A 25,352-nucleotide genomic window follows, 5' to 3' on the forward strand; every position below is an offset into this window, starting at 1 on the left:
GGAGACAAAAAATTGTGACTGGGACCCAGGTCAAAGACTGCATGGTATGAAAGCAAGGCACTTCTCAAGGAGATGAAGAGGATGAAGGGATGCAGATTAATTATTGAAGAAAACTGCAGAGAAATGGAGGTTTTTATTTTTAAAAATAAGGGAGATTTTAATAAGCCTATGCAAACAGTTAATAACAAGCCAAACAGAGAGAGACTCGAAATGGAAAGAAAGAGGTGGGGAAGTTCTTGAGAAAGTGGAGTCAATGTGATAGGCCTGGAGCTACAAATTCACGGTGATCAAGTGAGGAGTAATAAGGAGAAGGATGTTGTAAACTATTAACTATAGGATAATTTATTTTAAATCAGATTTGCAGTTATCACATTTTTATTCTCACAAGTAGTCTGCAAAGATTTAGACCAAGACAATGACCTGCACACTATTTGAGTTTCTGGGTTTACCATACCTAAGCCCCACTACTCTAGCCAACATGCCACAATGATTTTTTTTTGGGGGGGAGGGTGGTTCGGAAAATAAATCATTTTAAAATTTATTGTTAAAATTTGTATTAAAATTTGTTTTGTAACAGTAACGCCTTGTTGCAACTAAAATGATAATATGTATTGGGCAGGTGTGGGAAAGCTTGAGCTGAACTACAACTCCCATCATCCCTCACCATTGCCCATACAGTGGTGCCTCGCAAGACGAAATTAATTCGTTCCGCAAGTTTTGCCGTCTAGCGAATTTTTCGTCTTGCGAAGCACGGTTTTAACGGTTTAACAAAGTCGCGAGACGTTTTCGTCTTGCGAAGCAAGCCCATAGGGAAATTCGTCTTGCGAGGCAAATCGAAAACAAAAAAACCTTTCGTCTAGCGAGTTTTTTGTCTTGCGAGGCATTCGTCTTGCGAGGTACCACTGTACTTGCTGGGCTGATGAGAGTTGTAGTTCAGCCACATGGGGTGGGCCAAAGGTCCCCCCAAAAAACCCTGAACAAAGGATGTTTCAAAGTTTTATCAGAGGATTGATACCTTTTAGGTTGCCATGAAGGTGTGGGTACAACCAGCCCAATGTTGTGTCATGTTTTCACTAGCATGGTGTTTATTATTTATCAACAGTACAACATTTGTTGCCAGCATTGTAATGTGGCTTAGTTACATGGTAGGGTTGTTGGAGCACCGTTATCTGTTATGATTTTATTGTTTGGATCCAAAAGTTTTATACTTCTTACTGCCCCTTCCAGGGTGAGAGTCCCCTGCCCTGGTTTCGAAATGCCCACTCACCCAGGTGAGAGGCAGGAAGGAGTACCTGTTAGTTCAGTATGGGTGAACTAGGTTTATTGAAGTAGTTGAAATGTGGAGAGTTTGATTACTATTGGTTGCTGGCTGTTACTTTGATTATTAATAATTGGTGTACTGGATTATTACTGGCTGTTGAACGTAAGGGATTGATTAAATGATGTGACTTAAAAAAAATTAACCTCATTAAGCTGTACCTCATTAAGCTGTATGTGGACGTGATTGATGAAAGTGAGAGATTATGAGAGCAGTTGTGTGACTAGCACATTTTTGAGATTTAGGGTTAAAAAATTTATGCAGGTATTTCTGTTTTGCTTTTTTAATTCTATATTAATATGATTGTTACATACATCAATATTGTGCTTTATTGCATATCTAGACGCTTTTAAAAAAATGTGGAGCTTGTGCTTATTGTATACCTATATGCTGTACTATGATTTTTTGATGTACAGTGGTGCCCCACAAGACGAATGCCTCGCAAGATGGAAAACTTGCTAGACGAAAGAGTTTTCTGTTTTGGAGGTGCTTCGCAAAACGAATTTCCTATGGGCTTGCTTCGCAAGACGACAATGTCTTGCGAGTTCCTGCTGGTTTTTTTCCTCCCCCCCCCTTTTTCTAAGCCGCTAAGCCGCTTATCAGCTGATCCGATCAGCAGATAAGCCACTAAAAGCCGCTAATAGCGCTAATCCACTAATCCGTCAATGGGCTTGCTTCGCAAGACGAAAAAACCGCTAGACGAAGAGAATCACAGAACGGATTCTTTTCGTCTTGCGAGGCACCACTGTAAACAGTTTTGAGATCCATTGATAGTAAGTAAATGACTTTAAAAAAAAACCTGAACTATTTTATTCATTTTAAGATCATGGACTAGCCAGGGTCCACAGACATCACCAGGTGAAGACTTTTGTATTTTCACTCAGTCACTATGAATCTGGATAAGGGTCCAATAGTTTTCTTAAAATAGCTTAAAATCCTATGCTTTTAACACAACATTAAACATAAACATGTAGTTTTGAATAATCAAATCAAACTACCTCTTTTTAAAAACTTTCTTCCCCTGACATAGTCATTTCCAGGGTATTAAATACCAAGTTGAACTGAAGTTGGTGCTAACTCTAGAAATATCAAACAGCAACAAAATATTATATGCCATGTCCAAGGTTAAATCATTCAGTAAGGTTTATACCACACAAAACTTTGCTTGGATTGTACACAAGTTGGGTGGCAGCATCAATTATTTGTTAAAAGAACAGTACTCTTTAAGTATAATACAGTGGTGCCTCGCAAGACGAAAAGAATCCGTTCTGTGATTCTCTTCGTCTAGCAGTTTTTTCGTCTTGCGAAGCAAGCCCATTGACGGATTAGCGCTATTAGCGGCTTATCTGCTGATCGGATCAGCTGATTAGCGGCTTAGAAAAGGGGGGGAGGGGAAAAAACCAGCAGGAACTCGCAAGACATTGTCATCTTGCGAAGCAAGCCCATAGGAAATTCGTTTTGCGAAGCACCTCCAAAACGGAAAACTCTTTCGTCTAGCGAGTTTTCCGTCTTGCGAGGCATTCGTCTTGTGCGGCACCACTGTATATGTATTTTTAAAATCTGCTCTATAAAACCAAAATGTAACTATCTTACCTCTGGTGGTGCTCCTGGAGCTGATCTATGGTTTTCACTTTGTCCAGCAGATTCTGAATCTCAGCCTTCTGGCGATTAATAATTTCTCTGTATTTTGATAATTCATCTTCTGTTCTCAATCGTTCATCCTCTAGACACTTGACCTAAAAACAGCAGAACTTGTTAAAGTAAATGGCGCATTTCATTCTTTCTGGTAGATTTTATTAGCTTTTTGAATCACAAACACTTTACACAGTGCTTCCCCTTGTATCTGAGAATGCAAAGACCAGACTACAGTACTCACAGGAGCAGATTACTGGCAACATTTTACTTCTTTGCTGAGAGAGCTGTACCTGTTGCCAATTTTCTACCCGGCTTAAGGACCACCTGATTCCTTATGTGCCACATCACTCACTGAGTTGTTCTGATGGGACACTTCAGTAGTGCCCCATGCCCCTTGACAAGGGACCAAGCCATCAACATGGCAGGCCTTGTCTGGTGGTACGCCTTGCCACTAGCATACCTGGTGCCTTCTTTTAGGTGCAGAGGTCTTTCAAATGTGATTTCTTTTTACCAGCCAAACTTTATTGATCATATTGTAGCATTTTGTATTTATTGTGTACGTCCCCTTGTTATATATTTTTTGAAACTGTGTTGTATAAACATTAAGATTTTGTTTCATTTAACTTGCACAGACACAAGGTACCTGAAACTTAACCTATTTCTCCCCCATCCTAATCTTGCTTTTGTCATCAACTTCTTCATTTAAATAATTCTTTCCCTACCTATCTGTTTACAAGAAGGGACACGATCTGTTTGGGAAAGTGCTCTGACAAAAGTATAATTACTTGTCATTTTCAAGGTTTGGGGTTTTAAAGTTAAGAGAAAAAGCCACCCGATCTCCAGGCATTGTTAGCTACAGTTACCGTAATCGGATAGGCCATTTTAACAAAGTGTGTGGAAAGTATGGCAAAGAAAGAAAAAAGAACCACCACCTGCCTGAACTCAGCAGAATCGAAACCAGCTTTTAATATAAAGCAGTAAGTTCCCCCCCCCAAACTTTGCAGGGGGGGGGAACCACAGATATAGCCCTGCATCCTAAATGCTTAGGAGATATAGTGAAATGCAAATGTATTACATTTTAACATCTTGTGAATTGGTGGCTCTCTAATGGAAATTAGCAACAGACAGGTTTCCTACCTGATTTTAGGGGAGTTTGAAGGCTCTACTGACAGATGATGCCATTTATTACATTTTTCAGAACAACAATTGAAAACTAAAATTTTTACATTTTATCACGACATAAATCAGCAAATAATGCACATCATATATCCTTATGGAATTAATCAAATGAGACTCCAAATATGATACCTATCTCCACTTCCCTTCTCCCTCCTGGCCCTATCTGCCTGTTGTACAAAAAATAAATTTTGTGGTAGCACTGGAGCCATTTCAGTGACAGTACTTGAATTCAAAGTCGAAAGAGCTGATCATGGCCCTGAAGCAGCTCTCTTAGCCATTCAGGAACTCTTTCCTTTGCTTGGGGAGTTAAATCTTCTCACAGCTACCATGTCAACTCCAGAAGGAAAACGTCAAGGTCAGGAAAAGGGTGGTGGCACCACAGAAATGCCTGCTGCAATAATTTTTTTGAGAGACTATGTTTGGCCCAAATCCTCTGAACTTCTTGCCAAGTTCAATACTTCTTTCTTTAGAAGGGCACTTGAAATACCTCTTTTCAACCTCTGTAACAAGCAATGCAGGAAACAAGAGATGAAGTGGTTGTGCCACATTATTTTAGTTCTTGGACTTACTGCTAGTACAATGCCATTATATACCGTACAGAACCATCAGGTCCCTGGAAGTCAAATTTGCACTGATCTATCTAGTCAAACTAGCTAGGTAAATAATAGTTAGTTTTCCTTCTCTTTGCTTTCATTCTTTTGGCTACAAGGAATTCTTCTCTCTCACCTTTGTCCTTAGAGTTCGTAGCTCATCCATACCCTCTTTAAAAGTTCGCTTCACATCTTCAAGTTCTTTTATTTTGGCATGATGTACCTTCGAAAGAGAAAAATGACAATTCTGCATACAACATGGAGGAAAATGGGATCCAATCCTGTCCACTTCAATCTACACAGCAATTACGATTTGGACCCACCACTATACTCTTTCCCCCCCAGTACGAGTCTTAACCCTCATTAAAATGCAACCACTGAAGCGAGTAATATATTTTACCTCTAGATGGTCAGACTTCTCCTGCAAGTGTTTTTCCAGCTCTCCTTTTGTAAGTCGGAGTTTTACATCCAACTCATTTGATTTAATTTCTTCAGACTCCTAAGGCGAGGGAATGAGCACTATTAAATCTTCACATGCCAATTCATAAACTGAAAAGACCTTATTTATTGTACAAGTTATGTTACAATCATCTATCCCAGACTTAAAGTCCAAACACTATGAGCTTATTTTCTTCTAAGTCAAGTTTGGAAACAGATCACTGCTTTTAGCACTGTGGGTAACATGCAAAAGGGAGAGACAATCACTCTGAAACAACAAACATAAGATACCAGATGTGTGTGGACTATGTGCAATTTGCCACGAGGGACATGCATATGCTCCCCCATTCAGATATTACACAGGGAAAGCATATGCGTGGTCAAGATACAGAATGGCTCTCTCCTGCAATCAATATCCCCAAGGATAAATAAGGAGGCATAGGAATGACATCAGATGTTATTGCCACTCAACAGACTCTCTTTCTTTGTGTAATGTCACCCCTCAGTCTCCCAAGAATAAGCAAGGACATGCTTATTGCAGGCAGGAGAGTTATGAGATCACCTGATCAGAACTTGTGTTTTTGAAATCTAAGTGTGTGTGGATAGTGAAACCTGCATTCTCTAGATGTGAAAGCAAAAAGGTTATACTATTTCTAGATGTTGCATTTGTTCTGTCATATAGAAAGATTAGAACCAGTGCCCTCCATTAGACTTGGACTGAAGATTTCTCACCTGAGAAGAGGAAACTCAGCCCTGAGAAAAGCTGGGTGGTGGCTATGGCATGCCACTTAAGGAGTCTTGGGCATAATTTAATTAGTATCCTTGGTCCCTAGCCTTACCACACACAGGTATTCACTACACCTTAGGTCAGTACCTCTAGGTTGTATGGTGGCTAAAAAATAACTATAATATTATGTACACTCAGCAGAATAGAAAGATCTTTCTATTGGATGCGATTGTGCAGAAGATCAGAACACATGGCTAGAGTAAGATGAAATAGCAAGCAACGTATCTGGATTTCCCTGTGCCAGGACAATTAATTAATTTAGAAATGACATTAGATCAGATAGGTTTTGGGAAAGAATTGTATCATTTCAGCTACAGGGCTAGAGGCGAGTGTGGGACATGCAAGAAAAGAAAACCTATATTCAAGTTCAACATCTTAATTTTGCTTCATGCAACATTATACCCACTTGATATGTTTTTATGATTTCTTGGCAGTTCTTTCGTATTTGCTCAGCTTCCTCTTTCGCTTGAGTGACTTTTGCGGTTGCCTCTTTAAGCCGATCTTTGGTGTCCTGGAAAACCGATTAACAATGGTTAGCTACCATTAAATGAGTACAGTGGTACCTCGGGTTACATACGCTTCAGGTTACAGACTCTGCTAACCCAGAAATAGTACCTCAGGTTAAGAACTTTGCTTCAGGATGAGAACAGAAATTGTGCTCCGGCAGCAGCGGGAGGCCCCATTAGCTAAAGTGGTGCTTCAGGTTAAGAACAGTTTCAGGTTAAGAACGGACCTCCAGAACGAATTAAGTACTTAACCCAAGGTACCACTGTATGTAGAACAACGACAGTAAGTTCAGGACTGCATGGAAATGAGAAAATTCCTGCTTAATGCCAGCAGCAGAGGACGAAATTAAAAATCCAATAGAAAAATAAAGCTAAATTCTTTGGAAACGAATGAACATAAAGGCTTAGATTGTAATCTCATTTATACCTATTTTGAGAGTAAACTTCAGTGACGTCAGAAGGACCAGTGTCTGAACAAACGTGGACAGGATGGGGTGGCAGCCTTCACTGCTTTCCTTAAGCAACCAAGGGCATATCTGAACATCACAACACCACCACCCCATACCTAAGATATGGTTGTTGAACAGACACTGGCTGAAGATCCCATTATTATCCAAGAGCTGTCTGTGTGAAACTTTTTGATGTGTTAAATTCTTGACTATTGGGTCACTATGAATTTGAAACATTTTTTAGCCTCACAATACTAAGAAATGCCTACTTGTCCATCCCCACCAAGTGAAGTGTTTAAAAAGGTAATGGTAAAGGACCCCTGACAATTAAGTCTAGTCGCAAACGACTCTGGGGTTGCGGCACTCCTCTCACTTTAGTGGCCAAGAGAGCCGACGTTTGTCCGCAGAAAGTTTTTCCGGGTCATGTGGCCAGCATGACTAAGCCGCTTCTGGTGAAACCAGATCAGTGCACGGAAATGCCGTTTACCTTCCCGCCAGAGCGGTACCTATTTATCTACTTGCACTTTGACGTGCTTTTGAACTGCTAGGTTGGCAGGAGCTGGGACCGAAAAACGGGAGCTCACCCCGTCATGGGGATTCGAACCGCTAACCTTCCGATCAGCAAGCCTTAGGCTCTGTGGTTTAGACCACAGTGCCACCCGTGTCACTAATGAAGTGTTTAGTGCAACCCAAAAATCTTTCACCGGTAACTTGTCTGATCCAGAAGAGAAGGTCTCCTGCGCAGAATTACAGCAGAACTACACTGCTAAGTTTATAGGTTTTCATTTCATGCCAGTTCTCAACCTTTTACCCATTTTCCAACTTTCATTGCTCCGATTACATGCAGACACTGAATAGCACCATTAAAAAAACCCCACTCTCATTCCAGTTACGCTCCCATTGTGTTAATCAACTTGTCCTACATTCACAGCAACAGCCAATCAAACCTTGCACCACATGCTTTACAAAGAGACATTGGAGCTGCAGTGAAAATGTCCCTCTATAACATTAACACACCTACCTTGTGTAAATCCATTTCAGCCTTCAATTTGTTTTGGGCCCATTTTACTTTGATCACATGAGAGTTCATTTCTTCTTTTAATTTCTCTATTTCTCTTGACATTCTGGTGGCTTCAGCTTCCTTGAAAAGAATAATTTTAGATTATTAGGTTTGAAATGAAGCCTTTTAAATGGATAGGCCCAGAGTGGCAGAAATACATGCGACCTTTCTGCAAGCAGTGGGGAGTTAAGCATGCACACAATGATTTCACTGAAGTGGAACAAAATGTATTTGTAGTCTTCTTGTCTTCAGGGAATTCTGCTTGCCTGTCACTGAACTATGACAGTCACGCTGAAAAGGTCTCATCTCTGGAAAAGCCTTTGAACTTCTGTTTTGCAATCTAATGTGACTATTGATAATGCAATGCTTCGTGTCATATATTATGGCAACACATATGTATAATAAGGTATCACATCTGAATTCTTGAGAGCTCTTCAAATCCTGTGTTTGCCCTGCCCCAACTTCTCACTTCATCTATTCCTCCTCTACCTTCCTTGTCTTTCCCCTCATCCTTCCTCCTTCTCTTCCTTAATATCATCTAGCTTTAGAGGTCATTTCTTTCCTCATTTGGCATTGTAAACACATGCAATTTGGAGGAGAAGAGAAAGAAAAAGCAACACAATATCTGTACTGGGGGAAAAAACATTCTGCTAAATGTAGGTTTTGCATTCTTCAACTGCTTTATAATAAGACAGAAGCATTTTAATGTACAAAAATGCCTTAGACATGATTACACAGTTTCCAGGAAATCCAGTGTCAAAGAAAATATCAATATCACCATGTGGGGGCAGCAAAATCTTCATAGTATTGAAATCATTCTCTGAAGCGAGAAAGCAGTGCAAAATCCCCCCCAAAAAAACCTTCCAGGGTCCACTTGTCCAGTCCTGAACTCTAATAGGACTATTTTTCCTGGAAAAATTATCGAGTAATGGAGGCAGGGCAGATCAGCAGAGAAGTGCAGTGCATGAGATTTTCCATCCCCATCGCAGCACTGGGCTAGACAGAGAGAGGGTTAAACCAGCTGCTGTCAATTGCAAGAAGCAGTCAACTGAGCCAAGGTCTGTGAAAGTCCGGTAAAGAAGGACGGGTGGACCAGATTAGCCGTGTGGGTCAGCAGTTCACCTCTGTCTTAGAGTTCACTTTCAGGGAAGCTCAATAGTCAGTATATGCAAGTAAAAAACATATAAGAAAATAATTATTGGGGGGGGGACCTATATTTAAAAAATTATGCTAGAAACCCAAAAGTGCAACCTTAATTTTTGCATGCAACATATAAATATACATTGAGCATCTTCATTCTAGGTAGTTAAGTTTTCTAGACAAGGAGACCTTCATCTCTCCCCCCCCCAAAAAAAAAGAAGAAACAAAGATGCCACATATTTATTTGATCATGCACCATACAACACCCTGATTTGGGATTAAGGTCTATAGGAGTGTAGCTTTTTGCCACTGTATTCAAATCAGCCCCCTTTCTACTCTCAACTTCATCTGACTCAATATATTCTATTTCCCATTCACTTGAAAGAGATGCCAAGTCATTTCAGCATTTTAATCCCATTTCTGGAATTCAAGGTAAGCCGCAGGAATACAAAAGAAACTCAACATGAAGTGGATATACCTTGGTTTCAAAGAGCTGGTGCAAACGTCCTTTCTCCTGGGAAAGCTGCTTTATTTTGTTAGTTTGCTTTTCAATTTCTTTATTTGCATCTCTCAATTTTCTTTCAAGTATTTCTTTTTCCTTTCGGAGGTCTAGGGACTCCTTCTCTCCTCGAACGTATTTCATTACCATGGCTTCTTTTTCTTGGCGGGCTTCTTCACATTTCTTGTTTGCCTTAGAATATCAAACACTACAAGTTTACTTTAGGTAATGAGAGTGAATATATGCCTCCCCTCTCCATTCATCAAGATAATAAGAATACAAAATCACTGCAACTGAAGCAATGTGATCTAAATTCATGACTGAAGAATGCCTAGCTTCCAATGAAATGTTGGAAAGGAGGTGGAAAAAGAAAATGAAAATATGACTCAGCCTAGGACTTTTAATGACTTTTAATCCGAACCTTTCAAAGCCAGAACAGATAAAATAAATGCGTTGCTGGTCAAAGCAGCTTGCAGTCTAAAAATAAATTAAATAAATGGAATGGAGGAAAAAAGGGGGAAATAACAGGGAACAAGAATATACAGATAAATAAGTAAATAGTATTTTGTAACCCTTATCACATTTGTGTCTTGCCCTTTCTTGACCATTTCAGAGCAATGGGGTTATGCCATTTTAATAACCTTTAGAGCAGGGATGAGAAGCTCTCTTTTTGTTGTGGGGAACATTTTCCAGGAGTAATCTGTAGAAGACCAATGGGTAGGACCATCCCCTTTCTTATTCTGCCACTCCCCCCACCCCACCATTTCTATCCATGTAAAATGAGTACAATGGATTCAGATTGCGCCCTACAGCGTAAGAGTCGTCACTCTTTCAGCCTCAACACTATGCTGTACAGTGGTATCTCTGATTGTGAACGGGATCCGTTCTGGAGCCCCATTGACAACATGAGCAGAATGCAACCCGTATCTGAGGGTTGCGATTCGCCACTTCTGCGCATGATGTCATTTTGTGCATCTGCGCGAGCGGCGAAACCCGGAAGTAACCATTTCCGGTACTTCCGGGTCGCCGCGGGACGCAACCTGAAATCGCGCAACCTGAAGCAAACGTAACAAGAGGTATGACTGTATTGGTAACTGTGAAAACATAATTACTCTGTCTGTCTGGATAACAGTACAGTCATACCTCGGGTTACAGATGCTTCGGGTTGTGCAATTTCGGGTTACGGACCACGGGAAACCTGAAAGTACTGGAACGGGTTACTTCCGGGTTTTGGCGCATGCGCAGAAGTACTACATCACGCTTTGCGCCGAAGCGCCATATCACGACCTGCGCAGATGCGGTGCTGTGGGTTGTGAACATGCTTCCCGCACCAATCACATTCACAACCCGAGTGTCCACTGTAATAGAACACCAGTAGTAATGGGATGCTGACTACTGTCTCACCATATTAGTTTTAACAGGAGGTGTCTTATTACTATGCACACATGGGATGGTAATATATCTCACCTTGCCTTCAAGGCTCTCTCTACCCCCAACTTTTATCCTTATAACATTATAACCTATGGCTGCAACAACCAAAGCTTGTCTCAGAGGATGTGTTCTGGACACATCTTCAGCAACTGCAAATTCCAGAATGGAGATTATATGAGTGACTTGACATCCATCTACAGTCATACCTCATGTTACAGACACTTCAGGTTTCGTGTTTTCGGGTTACGGACTGCGAGAAACCCGGAAATACCAGAACGGGTTACTTCCGGGTTTCGCCACTCGCGCATGTGCAGAAGCGCTAAATCACGTTTTGTGCATGCACAGAGGTGCCGAATTGCACTGGTGTCGGCGCAGACGTGGCACTTCAGGATGCGAATGCTGCGGACGTGCCTCCGTCACGAATTACGTCTGCAACCCGAGGTTCCACTGTACAGTCATCAGCACCAGCCAAAATATGTTTAGCTTTCAACTAAATACTTGGAGATATTTAATGCATACAGTGCCTATATCATCCTTCACGTTCCTACAGAAAGCACAACAAGAACTTTAAAAAAAAGAGTCACCTGATCTGTACGAAAAGCCATCTCTTTGTGCAGTTGTTGTATGGCATTTTTCGCAGCAGCATCTTGGGATAGCAGTTTATCTTTAGCAGCTTTAACTTCTTTTTGGAGATCCTCTATTCTGGCCTCTAACTGCAAAGAGAACATTATGTATTTCGGCCATGAGCCAAAAAAGTGATCTGCAAAATTTGTAACTTGAGTAGAGGTTTTTAAAAATGTCATTGCATTTATACTTTGGGAGCAGTTTGCAAAAGATCTCAACAACCTAAAGCAGCAATATGCATCATGTGGTGCTGGTATACTGCAAATCAAACCATATTGCCATCACCATCATGGTTCCAGTGATCATGGTTCCAAGTTCTGACAATAATTTCAGCACAGCTGTGGTCTTAAGTATTCATCTGGTATCCACAGGCAATAAGGAGCGATCTGATATCTAAGGGACAAAGCACTCCATCCCTCTTCCCAGTCGGGCCAAACACAGAAATCCTACAGGCTGCTAGAGAGATGGTCCCTCCTTTGACAGCTCCCAGAGTCTAGCAGTTAAAAAACACAAAACATCTGGCAGGGTAGTAATTTTGTAGCCTTGTTTACAAGGCTGAGTTTAACACACTTTTACTTCTGGTAAGCATGGGAAACTAAACAGTGACATATAATGCAATATGATGCTCTATTAAAAAGAGAATCAAAATATTGCCCCAGGGGCTTCCATGTACATCTCAGTGCAAATAAAAGATATACTATTTCCCTTGAAAACACTCTAACACTAAATATTTGCTGCCAAACAAAAGTTCAAGGCAATTCAGGCAGCAACCTTCCTATACACAGCCTAGAGTTGGGACTCATTGAACTCCGTGGGACACTTCTGAGTCAACAGGTATATGAAGAAATACGAACACTGAACCAAGTATCTGAAAGTACAAATAGAAATACAAGTGAAATATCTTGAACAAGGCATGAATATGCCTAAAACTCCATACCTGTTTAATAATGCCAAGGTGCTGTTTTTCAGTTTCTGTTCTTTTCTTCAATTCGTCTTTCAAGTCGTCCTTTTCTGAACAAATGCCCAAAATTAGTTCCTGGTGCTTTTTGTTTTCTTTAATCAATCTGTCCAATGAAATAATTAAAAGAATATCCGATGAAGCAGAGCCCAGTGTGTATGACGAAAAGATAACTACATTGCCAAACCCTGGATTGCTACAGACCCAAAATTTTCTCAAGGGCTTCTTAACCCCCCTGCTCTCAGGCTAAGGCAGAGTCTTTTTAAAAAAAAGATATTTATTAAAGTTTTTTAAAATATAACAATGAAAAAAATAAAAAAGAAACAAAATACAACATAAAAACAGTTAAAAAACAAATAATTTTCCATAACATATTGTCAGGGAACTGACATCGGAGGAAAGGGAAGTGGTAGGGCTCCCAGAGACTGGGAGAGAGTCAACAGCCAAAGCAGGGACCAGCAGGGGGAGCGCGGGGTCTCTGGAGGAGGATCTCAGTAATGCTGAGAGAGACGCAGCAGCCCAGGCAGGAAGCAGCAGGGGAGAGAAAGGGGTGAGAGACACTTCGAGCGAAAATAGCGGGGAGGTGGCAGAAGCAACTGCAGGGAGACCTATGCTTCGCCGGAAGCTGTCACGTCGTGAGTCCAGGAGACGCGTTTCCGTTAAGGAACTTCTTTGCTGGAAGCGCTTCCGCAGACAGCCACTGTCGGACTCTACAAGTGACTAGAGCAGACATGTCTGAGGAGCTCTGTCACACACAGAGGTTTGTGGGGTCGCACAAACTCTGAAGGGGGCACTATTTTAAGCACAAGCAGCTAATCATCCCCTGACAGCAGTCCGACAGTCTCTGTACGCTGCCTGTGCAGGAGAAGGCATCATGAGCGACCCAGCAGGAGCCGGAGCCGCAGGAGGTGGAGCTGGTCCAAGCTTGGAAGACAGATACCGAGCATTGGAGGTCCAACTTGCGCTGCAGACGGCGAGGCTCGAGGAGAGGAGGGCTCAAGATGCAGACAAGAAGGGGAGAACCACTCAGTTCCCCAGAAAGGTACCAGGATTAGTGCAGAAGTTTGGGGGGGACCCCAAGGATTACCATGCCTTTAGGACTGAAATGCAATATGCCCTGAATGTGCAGTTTGATGAGTTCCCTGATGAGGAATCCCGAGTTGCTTTCGTAATTGGGCATCTTGAGAAGGGGGCGCGAGATTGGGTTCGACCCCTGATGGCAACGCACAACGATATCCTGAAGGACACTATGAAATTCTTTCGTGCAATGGATATCATGTTCTCCAGCGATATTGAGGAGGGGGTAGTGCGCAGACAGCTAATGGCTTGCAAGCAGGGAAGCAGATCTGTCCGTGAGTACTGGACTGAATTTACCATGCTGATTCACAGATTGGGGTGGGATTTATCGGCAGCACCCATTCAGATGCTATTTGAAGAAGGTCTTTCTTCAGCTGTGAAAGACGAGCTGGCCAGGAGCCCCAGGGCGGTGTCTATGGATCAGCTGACCAAATCTGCGCTGACCATTGGAGCGCGCCAAGAGGCAAGAGCCTTGGAGAGGCGGGAAGGGAGAGGGGAACGTTGGAAGGAGTTACGCATTCCAGACATTCCTGAGCCAGCTTTCCCGCCGGCAGAGCCGATGGAAATCGGAACAGCCCGCGCGCGCGCAGTTTCAAAGCCCAGTGAGGGGGCGAAGAAGGAGGGAAAGGGACCCCGGAAATGCTATCTCTGCCAACAGCCAGGCCACTTTGCCAGAGTCTGCCCCCAGAGGAAGGAATGGCAAGGGATGGTGGGAACTGTTGAGGGGGAAGAGCAGGGAGAAACGGAGCAGGTAAAAGCCAACGCCTGGTTGCCAGCAGGGCACTGCAGCCAGGCCAAAGAGCAGTGAAAGTGCCCCTTCCCCAAGTGCCAGTGCCAGAAGCTCCTCGACCTGCTCTAGTGATTGAAGTGTCGCTAGAGTTGCAAAATGGACACCCCCTAAAAATAAAGGCGCTGTTGGACTCAGGCAGCTCCTGCAATTTCATGAGCAAGGAGTTTGCTGCTGAACACCAGATACAGACTATCCCCTTAAGCAACCCCCTGCAGGTGACCACGATCGATGGCAGAGAACTGTTGGGAGGAGGCGTCAGCTTGCAGACCATCCCAATGATAATGAGGGTGGCAAGGCACACAGAACTGATAGCGTTTAATGTGGCCACCTTGGGAGGCGCTCCCATTATTTTGGGAATGAGCTGGCTAGCCCTACATGATCCGCTGGTGGGCTGGCATCAAAGAGTGGTTTCCTTCGGTTCCGCACATTGCTTAGAACACTGCAGGGGGGAAAAGGGGTCAGCAGGGGCCCAAGCCACCCTAGCAGGGACGGAAGTGATGGAGAAGGGGAAGGTGCCATCACAGTATGCTGATCTCAGCGACGTGTTCAGCGAGAAGGAAGCTGACCAACTACCCCCGCATAGGCCCTTTGATTGCCAGATCAATTTACTCCCTGGAGCACAGCTTCCTGTAGGCAGGTTGTATGCCATGTCAGACAGGGAGATGCAGGAGTTGCGAGCGTTCATTGACAAGAACCTGAAGAGAGGCTTCATCAGAGAGTCCAAGGCAGCGGGGGGTAGCCCAGTGTTTTTTGTGGATAAAAAGAACACGGACAAGCCGAGGCTGGTATGTGACTTTCGGGCCCTAAATGCAGTGACAGAGCCGGTGGCTTTTCCTATGCCCAGGATTGATGATATTTTGACCAGGGTGCGAAAAGGAAAGATTTTTACAAAGCTGGACCTAAGGGGGGCGTACAACCTGATACGTATAAGGAAAGGGGATGAATGGAAGACCACCATGTTCACCCCTTTGGGGGCATTTGAATATCTCGTTATGCCTTTTGGATTACAAGCAGGCTCCGCGTGTTTTCAAGCCTTTATGAACCATGTACTGGGGCCTTTGCTCTACAAGAATTGCGTGGCCTTCTTAGATGACGTGTTGGTGTATTCGGAGAATGAGGAGCAACATGTGAGAGACGTCAGAGAAGTGTTGAGCAGGCTGCAAGCCAACAGACTGTGGGTGAAACTGGAGAAGTGTCAGTTTCATACCAAGGAGGTGGAATTCCTGGGGTACCGCTTGTCAGACAAGGGGTTGGCCATGGACCCCGGCAAGGTTCAAGCGGTGCTGGAATGGAAAACCCCCAAGACTAAGAAGGATGTGCAGAGGTTCCTAGGGTTTGGAAACTTTTATCGTAAGTTCATCCGAAACTTCGCTCACCTGACGGCGCCCATCACGGACTGTCTCAGCAGCAAAAAGAAGTTTGTTTGGACGGGGGAGGCGGAGCGAGCGTTTGAGGAACTGAAAAAGGCCTTCGCCTCTGACGAACAACTTCTACATGTGGATTTACAAAAAAAGCTGAGGGTCGAAACAGACGCTTCTGACAGAGCCATAGGGGCGGTGCTTCTTCTGCAGCCGGGGGAGGAGGGGTCCGAGTGGCGACCGTGTGCCTTCTTTTCGCGAAAGCTGAACAAATCTGAGAGAAACTACACGGTGTACGACCGGGAACTTCTTGCGATTTATGAGGCCTTCCGGAGATGGAGGCACCTACTAATTGGTGCACAACAGAAGGTGCAAGTGCGCACGGACCATAAGAATCTAGAGTATTGGAGAACTGTGCGAGTGCTCAACCAACGGCAGTTGAGATGGGCCCAGGAGTTCTCCAAATTTAACTTTGAGATTTGTTACGTACCAGGCCAGGAGAACGTTAGGGCGGACGCTCTCTCACGCAAACCTGAATATTTGGAGGGAGAGGGTGCACCCGAAGAGACCCATGTCATTCCCGAGGATCGCTGGGTGTGTGGGGCGGCATTGGTGGGGCTAAGGGAACTGATAGAGGGAACGGTGCAGGATGAATATGCCCAGGACAAACTCAGGGGTCTCAGGAGGGAGGGAGACAAACCCGGGGGTTTTGAGGAGAGAAACGGGGCGTTGTACTACAAGGGAGCGTTATACGTACCTGAAGGAGAATTGAGGGAAAAGGTACTCAAGCAACTGCACGATAGCCCCACAGCAGGGCATTTTGGGCAACACAAAACCATGTGGCTGGTTACCAGGGAATTCTGGTGGCCCAAGGTCAGGGAAGATGTGCGGGAGTATGTGAGAGGGTGTGACCGATGTCAACGAGCCAAGGGGGAGAGGCGGGCACCGGCAGGTTTATTAGAACCACTACCCACGCCGGAAAGACCATGGGAGGCAGTGGCAATAGATTTTATGACTGGTCTGCCCAGGTCCAAAGGGAAGACAGCCATTATGGTTGTGGTAGACCTGTTAACCAAGATGGCCCACTTTATAGCCTGCTCACATGCGGTCACAGCAGAAGAAACCGCTAAATTGTTTGTGGAAAATGTGTTTAGATTGCATGGGGCCCCCTTGAGGGTGGTTTCGGACCGAGGGAAACAATTTACTTCCAGGTTCTGGAGGAAGCTCATGAGCTTATTGCATGTAGAGGTGAATTTTTCCACTGCCCGCCATCCAGAAACCAACGGGCAGGCGGAAAGAGCTAATGGTGTCCTCCAGCAATATTTGAGGTGTTATGTGAATGACAGAGAGAATGATTGGGTGGAGAAGCTGGCGTTGGCAGAATTTGCCTATAACAATGCGGAGAACGTGTCCACGGGAATGAGCCCTTTTTTGGCCAATCACGGGTGTCATCCCCGAGCCTTCCCAGGGGGGGAGGGGGAGAACTGGAGCGTTCCAGCCGCAGAACAGTTCGTTGAAGAAATGGAAGCGATCCATCGCCAGCTCCAACTTAATTTAAACAGGGCGAAGGAGGAATATAAGAGGCAGGCAGACAAAACCAGAAGGGAAGGAGAAAGCATTAGGGTGGGGGACCAGGTGTGGTTGTCCACCCAAGGGTTACCATTTAAAGGAGGTTGTAAGAAGTTGAGACCCAAAAGGCTGGGCCCATTTGAAGTCACGCAACAGGTCAACCCAGTGGCTTTCAGACTCCGGTTACCTAACCACATGAAGTTGCACCCAGTGTTCCACAGATCATTGCTGTCACCGTATATAGGGGACAGAGAGGGGAGGGTCAATAGGGGACCAGCTATGGAGGAAAAAGAACACAGCTACCATGTAGCGGAGATTCTCGATTCCAGGTGGAGGGGAGAGCAAGTAGAGTATTTGGTAATGTGGGAAGGGGAGCCGGAGTCGGAAAACACCTGGGTCAGGGCAGAGGATGTAGATGACGAGGTTTTGATTGAAACTTTTCATCAGAGATTCCCTCGGAAACCCCAGCCAGTGGCGAGGTTCCGGAGGGAATACTTCGCCACCACCGACGAAGAAGAAGAGTTGGAGGGGTTCGCTGATTCCGAGGTGGAGGAGGATTCAGCGAGTCGGAACGAAGACCGATGGAGGGAAATGTTCGAGACGTCGGAAGATGAAGAGGATTCTTTTAGGGGTTTCAGCTCCTCACCGCCCAGAGGAGAGAGTAGGGGCGGGGGAGAGGGGGGCCCTGGAGGGGAGGTGGATGTCAGGGAACTGACATCGGAGGAAAGGGAAGTGGTAGGGCTCCCAGAGACTGGGAGAGAGTCAACAGCCAAAGCAGGGACCAGCAGGGGGAGCGCGGGGTCTCTGGAGGAGGATCTCAGTAATGCTGAGAGAGACGCAGCAGCCCAGGCAGGAAGCAGCAGGGGAGAGAAAGGGGTGAGAGACACTTCGAGCGAAAATAGCGGGGAGGTGGCAGAAGCAACTGCAGGGAGACCTATGCTTCGCCGGAAGCTGTCACGTCGTGAGTCCAGGAGACGCGTTTCCGTTAAGGAACTTCTTTGCTGGAAGCGCTTCCGCAGACAGCCACTGTCGGACTCTACAAGTGACTAGAGCAGACATGTCTGAGGAGCTCTGTCACACACAGAGGTTTGTGGGGTCGCACAAACTCTGAAGGGGGCACTATTTTAAGCACAAGCAGCTAATCATCCCCTGACACATATCTTCCTTACGCTTATTTCCCCAGACCTCCTCATACCTCCCTTTTTTGTATTCCACTTCAATTTGTTAGTTCAGCAAATCCTTACCATTAAGCTTTTACCCATTTATGAACCTTTTTTTTCGTATCTCCTAAAGCATTACAGGTGGAAACCCCTTAGTTTCTATCCAACGTTTCCTGCTTGGCAGGGGGTTGGACTCGATGGCCCTTGTGGTCTCTTCCAACTCTATGATTCTATGATCCTTCTAACATTCTTTAATTTTACAATATTTCTGTAAATAGTCTTTAAATTTCTTCCAGTCTTCTTTCACCAACTCTTCTCCCTGGTCTCGGATTCTGCCAGTCATTTCTGCCAATTCCATGTAGTCGATCAAGGCTAAGGCAGAGTCCACCTTCTTGGTCCTCAGGTCCTCCCTCACCATTACACCCCCCCCAATTGACTAGACTTCTACCACTTCTGCCCCATCCATTTTACAACTGTTTCCACATTTTACAAGAAAGATTTGGATGCTTTTCCATGTAACAATCACCTATCACACGACACCACTTGAGATGGCCACATGGCAAGGTGCTTTTAAACGTTACAGCAGCTGATGACCAGGGGTAGTTTTAAACTGCTTCCATGTGGCTTAAAGAAAGCATAAATAAAGTCCGACATTTGCTTCAGAGGGAAACATAGAATCAAAGAATTGTGCAGTTGGAAGGGACTGAGGGTCATATAGTTGAATCCTCTGCAGTGCAGTAAGAACATAACATTAGAGGAGTCCCTGCTGAACTGGCCCGCTAACCTATTTAACCCAACATCCTGTTCTCAACAGTGACCAACCAGATCTCTATTGGGAAGCTTATAAGCAGGGCACAAATGTAACAGACTTCCCACTGTCTGTCTCCATTTAGCTAACAGTTACTGAGAGACAAATTCAATGAAGGATAGTTCTTTTTAAAAGCACAAAATGCTTAGGTGTGCTGCTCATATATTAGTAGAGCACTTTGAGTGCACAACTGGACACACACACGCAAAATGTCCAGTGAGCTGGAGCCACAGGAGCAATCCTCAAAATACAAGAATCTCATTTGTTTAACAAAACAAATCACAAAGACTCCTATGATACTTTGGTCTGAAAGTTTGAATTAAAAGAAAGAAACTGAGTAGTATTTCAGATCAAACTGCACATTTAGAGCATACAAAGCACTTCACTGTTGTCTAGGTAATAAAGCCACAAAGAGAAAGAATAGGCATGTGTTTAATTTGCTGGCTCCATGCCTTCGAACACTACAGCCAAATCAAAATCTCAAAAGATTTACAACCCTGGCAGCTTTAATAATACCCTGGCCAAAAGTTGCCCAAACTTATTCAACTCTGTTCAAGGTGCCCTTTAGAAAATTTGCAAATGGCCAACAGCAACCTCCCAACAAGACCTCAAACAGCGACAGGCCAGGGTTGTTTTTTTTATAGTCTCATGGATGAAACAACATAATTAAATTAAAGATGTGGTCAGAAGGTCCAAGGCTGCCTAGGGAGAAAAGAAAAGCTGGTTTGCCTGTAGCACATCACACAAATAATCCTGAACTGGCACAACAAATTCGGCACTGGTTCAACAAAGGCAAGTGAAGCCCAGAACGTTCATGTGAAACAGTTCTGAATTATTGCCAACTCCAAACTACTGCACAATTCACAGCACAAAAGTTCTGAATCACAGCCAATTTGTACCCCAGAAGCACATAAGTCAGAGGTGGGAAACCTGTGGCCTCCAGATATTGTTGGTCCGAGATTCCCATCCATCTCGGCCAACGTGGCCAATTGTCAGGGATGATGGGGGTTGGAAACCAACAAGAAGTAGGTGATTTATGCACGCAGGCTGATAAGGAATAATTCTTCAAAGGATCTAGTCAGAATAGTTTCTGGCAAGGTTCCCAGTTTTGTGAAACTCCCTCCCAGCTGAGATCATAAGCCCTCTCCCTTAAAAAAAGAAACATATTCAGCAGGCATTTTAAATAAGCTTTTCTGATTTGATGGGTAATGTTAGCTGATTTTATCATCTCTACCTCTTTTGTAACCTGACTGTGTCCTTAGAAACTATGGTGTTAAATGATATAGACATTGTTGAACTAAAGAAATAAATAAAGGTTTCCTTAGTGGGACAGATCTAATGGTAGTGGTTGCTTAGCCATGATTTTGGAATTACAGTGGTACCACTGGTTACGGACGGCATCCATTCTGGAGGCCCGGCTGTATCCTGAAAAGTCCGTAACCGGAGGCACCCTTCTGCGCACGCATGCGAGGCAAAGATTCGCAACCCGAAGATTACGTATCTAGAGGGATGCGTAGCCCGAGGTACCACTGTACAACCTCCTCTCATTCTCCACTCACCTTACTGCCTTTTACCATCATTTGTTATTGTATGGACACTGACATAAATGCTGCAATCCTAGACTCACTTACCTGGGAGTAACCCCACTGAACACAAAGGAACTCATTTCTTAAGTAGGCATGTCCCATAGGATTGTCCTTAGCACAGTAACCACTAAATGTCTTGGTAAAAACGGATGGGTTAAGCAGCCCAAGAAGAAACATCAGTGCATGTATTACAACAAGGAACAGGGTAGGGTTACCTCAAGATTGGTGGTAGAAGGAGGAGGCTATGTATGGTAGGGGAGCACAAAATCCTGTGGCCTATTCCTAGTTCTTTAGCCATAGTTTAAAGAAACCAAAGACTGCTGAACTCCAGCACCAGCCTACTGAAATTAGACTGCCCAAGGGCCACCTTTGATTCTCAGTGAAATTCTGTTTCTTTTGGAAACGGAAGTTTACTTCAGTTCAAAGTGGACCAAATAAAATTTACCTAAAACATACAGTAAGCATGTTTCCTGCAAGATTGGGAAGTTATTACATCACAGAGTTTGGTTGGCTTAGACTCACAGCAGAGGACATTTCCTGTAACTGTAAGATCCAGTGATAGCTTATGTATAAAATCAATATTTTTAAGAACTTAAAAAACACAGCTGTTTGGAAGTTTTTCACACACCATCCTGTCATGGCTGGAAAGTCTCTTTGTAATCACAGACATGCTCTGGGAAGGTCTTTGCTGATAAACAATTCACAAGCAAGAGTATAGCTTACTCACTGGGGCAGGATACTCTACCTTGCCCCAGAAGCAGCTTTAAAAGAGAAAGAGAGAGAGAGAGAGATTAAAAAGAGTATTGGGTTGCTATTTCTTTGCCAAGAAAAAAATTAAACCTACTGCCCTTACTATTTTCCATATACACAGTTAGTTTCCTATAAATAAGGTAAAGTGTTAGGATGGTGACATCAGCATATTTTTACATGTGCAAGTGAGCAAAATATATATTTGGACAGACTGGCACGGCCATTATCACATTACAAAATACACATCCTCATACACAGAGGCCCATACATACGTCAGTGTGACATGGAAATCTGCCCTGCCAGCTGTCAGGCCACTGCAGAGGGATGAGAGACATGGACCAGAAGAGCAGAAGAGATAGATAATTTATTTGATTTTGGTCTCCCTTTTAAGTTTCTGTGGCATCCATTTCTTCCTTCATCAGAAGATTCTAGTGACATTATGTGTTCTAGTGCACTTTAATGTGCTTCTGATTATTTCATGTTATTAGATAACCTTGTTCAGTAGCAACACATTCAATTAATTGTTCGTTTTCTCTTCTTGCTTCAGTTACTCTGTGATGTAAGGCTTCAAGCCTGGAAGAAGACTCAAAGGAAGGAGGGTCCTACACAAAAGTTCCAATTATCCTCCTGACCTGCATATTAGTCACCATATTTGTCTTTTCTTTGGTAACTACATTAAAACATGCACAAATACTATGGATTTCAATGACGTCTGCATGCAAGAAGCTGTGCTACATCATATGCCTAGTTGATCAAGTTCTAAAAATTGCTGTACTAAGAAGCAACTGGTCTGTTTAACCCTACATCACTGCAGGCCTGTTTCAAACCCTCGCTAAAAATAATTCAAATGAGGTAGCAAATAAGCTACTACGAATGACTGCAGTCTTCCTCTAATATTAAAGTACCAGCGGCTGTCTTCAATAGTGGCTTTGCCAGTAGTGGAACCCACTACCATTTGGGCAAAGCAGGGGCATCCGATTTTTGCCACAACCCCTATCTACTGGAGCCCTCTGCACAATATCCCATAGTATTCCAGAAGGCCCCCCCCAACCCCACAGAGCTGCTTTTCAGGGGGAATGAGGAACTGCAGTGGGTAGAGGGGTTTGGTACCTGATGTACCCTGCCTTGTCCAAGCAGCAAAGTGATCCTTGGATACAAGCTGGGGACAGAGGTAAACTGCAATGAGATAAATTTAGTTTAACCTGAATGAAACACAGTTAAAAGAAAACCAAGGAAAGAAGATAGTTCCTGCCAGGTTGGTTTTTTTCCTGCCCATCAATGTTCTAGTTTTAAATGTACTACAAACATGGTTGTAGAATCCAATTGTGGCAGTGAGAATAAGGAAACACCTCACAGGAAAGAGGTTTAGCATTCTGTCCCCCCATCCTCACTGCAAAGTACCTCTCTGTAGAGTGTTTTGCAATGGAAAGGGGCTTTTGGACTAACATACAGTAACCAATAGTTGGGTCCTCAAAGGCATTAGAATTTACTCTTATCCATTAAACAGAAGACCCGCACACCGAACCCCAAACTGTTTTTGAAGCTACTCAGTTTCAAACACACCATGTCTGACTCCATCAACTGAAGAAGAATATAAAAAAACCCCCAGAAATCTAAAACCCCACAGAACACTTGACACACAGTTATGTGAATTTTGGCACGTGATTGCCTTACCTAACGTATGCTTTGGAAACCATATGGTCACTTTATGGACTGATGCGTTTATGTATGAATTAATCTCTCTGCCTATTGAAAACTGAAAATGCTCCTGCAAGCAATGTTGTTTGCCCAAGCTGACCATTTAGCCACAAAGACATCGCTATAGTTACACAGCACAAAGCTGTAACTCCACAATACGTAACGGATAACATTCATGTTTAAAGATCTATGTGCGGACGTTCGCCCGGTACTCACTTCTTTATTGTGTGTTCTTGCTGCAGATATTTATCTTGCATGCATTTTTCAAGTACAGCCAACGTAGCTTCACTCTTGCACACCCCATTTGGAAGTTTATGGTCTTTCAACAAACCCGTCGATAGTAGTTCAGACTCTATTTCTTCTAACAAAGCTTCCTGAGAAGAAGCGTTCTGAATAGTTGAGATAAGATTCTTAGTACAATCTGTGTCATAAGGGCTTTCTGAGCAGACCCCGTGAGGCCCTTTCATATCGTCATGCAATAGGTGTACCAGGGATCGATCTGTGTCATCAGTTTTAGAAACTTGTCCTTTACAGTCTCCCATAGGTAAACAGTCCTCTTTTGTCTGCATTTCAAATGGTTTAGCACAACAATCTCCACCTCCATCTCCATTAATGTCTGGTGTAAGCTGTGCATCAACAACATCCCCATTTCCACTTGCATCAAGAGCTGTTGAACTGGGATCCAGTGTCAATTGTTTATTATCTATGCTCAAAGGGCTTTTTTCACCTCCAGTGTCTGCAGTCTGTAGACTATCCTGAATTCCCAGTGTTTTCTCTGCTTCTTCAACAGCTGATGAGCTGGAAGATACGTCATCAGTCTTTGAAAGGTTGACCGGATTCAGAGGACTTTGCTCTTCTTGTAATTGCTCATCCATCTTTCCACCAAGAATCTGGGAAGAAAACATAAGAGTAAAATAGTTTTGAGTCATAAAACATTTTTTTTCTGTAATAACCTTGATCGCTTTCAACAACTACCAAAGATAAACAGATGAGTATCAGCATAGATTGAGTCATAAAACCTTAAAAAAGGGCAAGTTAGATACTTCGGGATTTAACTCTTTAACCAAATATTTCTAATACGGTGGTTTCCAACCAGTGTGCCATGGCCTCTGTCCCTCTTTCCTTCCCCCCCTCCTTTGATGCCCTCTCCCATCTCTGCCTCCCAAAATCTTGCACAGCTGTAGACTTGTAGGTGAACGGTACCTCTGGGGCTGGCCAGGGGGTCTGGTTGCCAGGAGCTGAGACGGCCTCAGAGTAAGCAAGCAAGCAAGGGAGGGAGGCCAGCCAGTCCGTCTGCCAGCCCTTGCTGTTGGGAATGGACAGACAAGTCCCAGATTTCTGTGGGGCAGTGTGAGGAGCCACTTCTCTTTGAGGGTGAGTGGGGGTGGGGCAGCTCAGAGACCAGGGGCCGCAGCAGTGGCTGCCCAGAGGACTCCCAAGGATAGGAGAGGAGGCTGAGGGAACACTCCACAAAAGAGCGTGTTCGAAAAGGGTGAGAGACTGCCAGCTCTGCAGGCAAGGGGAGACAGAACTGGGCTCCTGAGCCCCACAGGGGTGCTGCAGAAAGAATGTAGTTGGTCAAGGGCGCTGTGGGCTCAAAAAGGTTGAAAACCTATGTTCTAATGAACTATGTCTGTACAAACACACAAGGCAGTAACACTTTGCACTACCACTCCCAGAGGTAAGGTTTATGCTGCATGCCACACCCAATCCCCACTCATCAGAGTTGTTTCACAGTCCTATATCCATGCTGGGAAATGTAAAGTATAAGAGTATTTTGCTTCCAGTACTTGGAAAGTCAGTGGGTAGCTGGGTTCAAGTGGCATATTGAAAGCCAAATGATCAAGCTGCAGCATTCAACTGATTAATCAACAAAAAGCTTAACTGCACACTGAAAACTTGGCCTGTCCTTTGCCATGACTAGTCAGTGGGGTTTACTATA

At 44.0% G+C, this 25,352-nt stretch overlaps 1 protein-coding gene across 3 annotated transcripts in view; it reads right to left on the minus strand.

The window, feature by feature from the left end:
* The window catches only part of CCDC186 (coiled-coil domain containing 186), a 49,740-nt gene that overhangs the window by 12,791 nt on the left and 11,597 nt on the right, over positions 1 to 25,352 (minus strand). For all 3 annotated transcript variants that reach the window (XR_014219844.1, XM_082222568.1, XM_082222569.1), the window contains exons 2-10: positions 23,627 to 24,300; positions 12,594 to 12,720; positions 11,617 to 11,745; positions 9,581 to 9,793; positions 7,924 to 8,043; positions 6,354 to 6,458; positions 5,123 to 5,221; positions 4,859 to 4,945; positions 2,912 to 3,054 (exon numbers count right to left, since the gene is read on the minus strand). Coding sequence is in view for 2 of the 3 variants with exons in the window: in XM_082222568.1 (XP_082078694.1) it covers positions 2,912 to 3,054; positions 4,859 to 4,945; positions 5,123 to 5,221; positions 6,354 to 6,458; positions 7,924 to 8,043; positions 9,581 to 9,793; positions 11,617 to 11,745; positions 12,594 to 12,720; positions 23,627 to 24,285 (1,682 nt within the window). In the remaining variant the exon portion in view is untranslated. The remainder of the gene's footprint in view (positions 1 to 2,911; positions 3,055 to 4,858; positions 4,946 to 5,122; positions 5,222 to 6,353; positions 6,459 to 7,923; positions 8,044 to 9,580; positions 9,794 to 11,616; positions 11,746 to 12,593; positions 12,721 to 23,626; positions 24,301 to 25,352) is intronic.

This window comes from Podarcis vaucheri (assembly GCF_965113315.1).
Source record: "Podarcis vaucheri genome assembly, chromosome: 5".
Taxonomy (NCBI): domain Eukaryota; kingdom Metazoa; phylum Chordata; class Lepidosauria; order Squamata; family Lacertidae; genus Podarcis; species Podarcis vaucheri.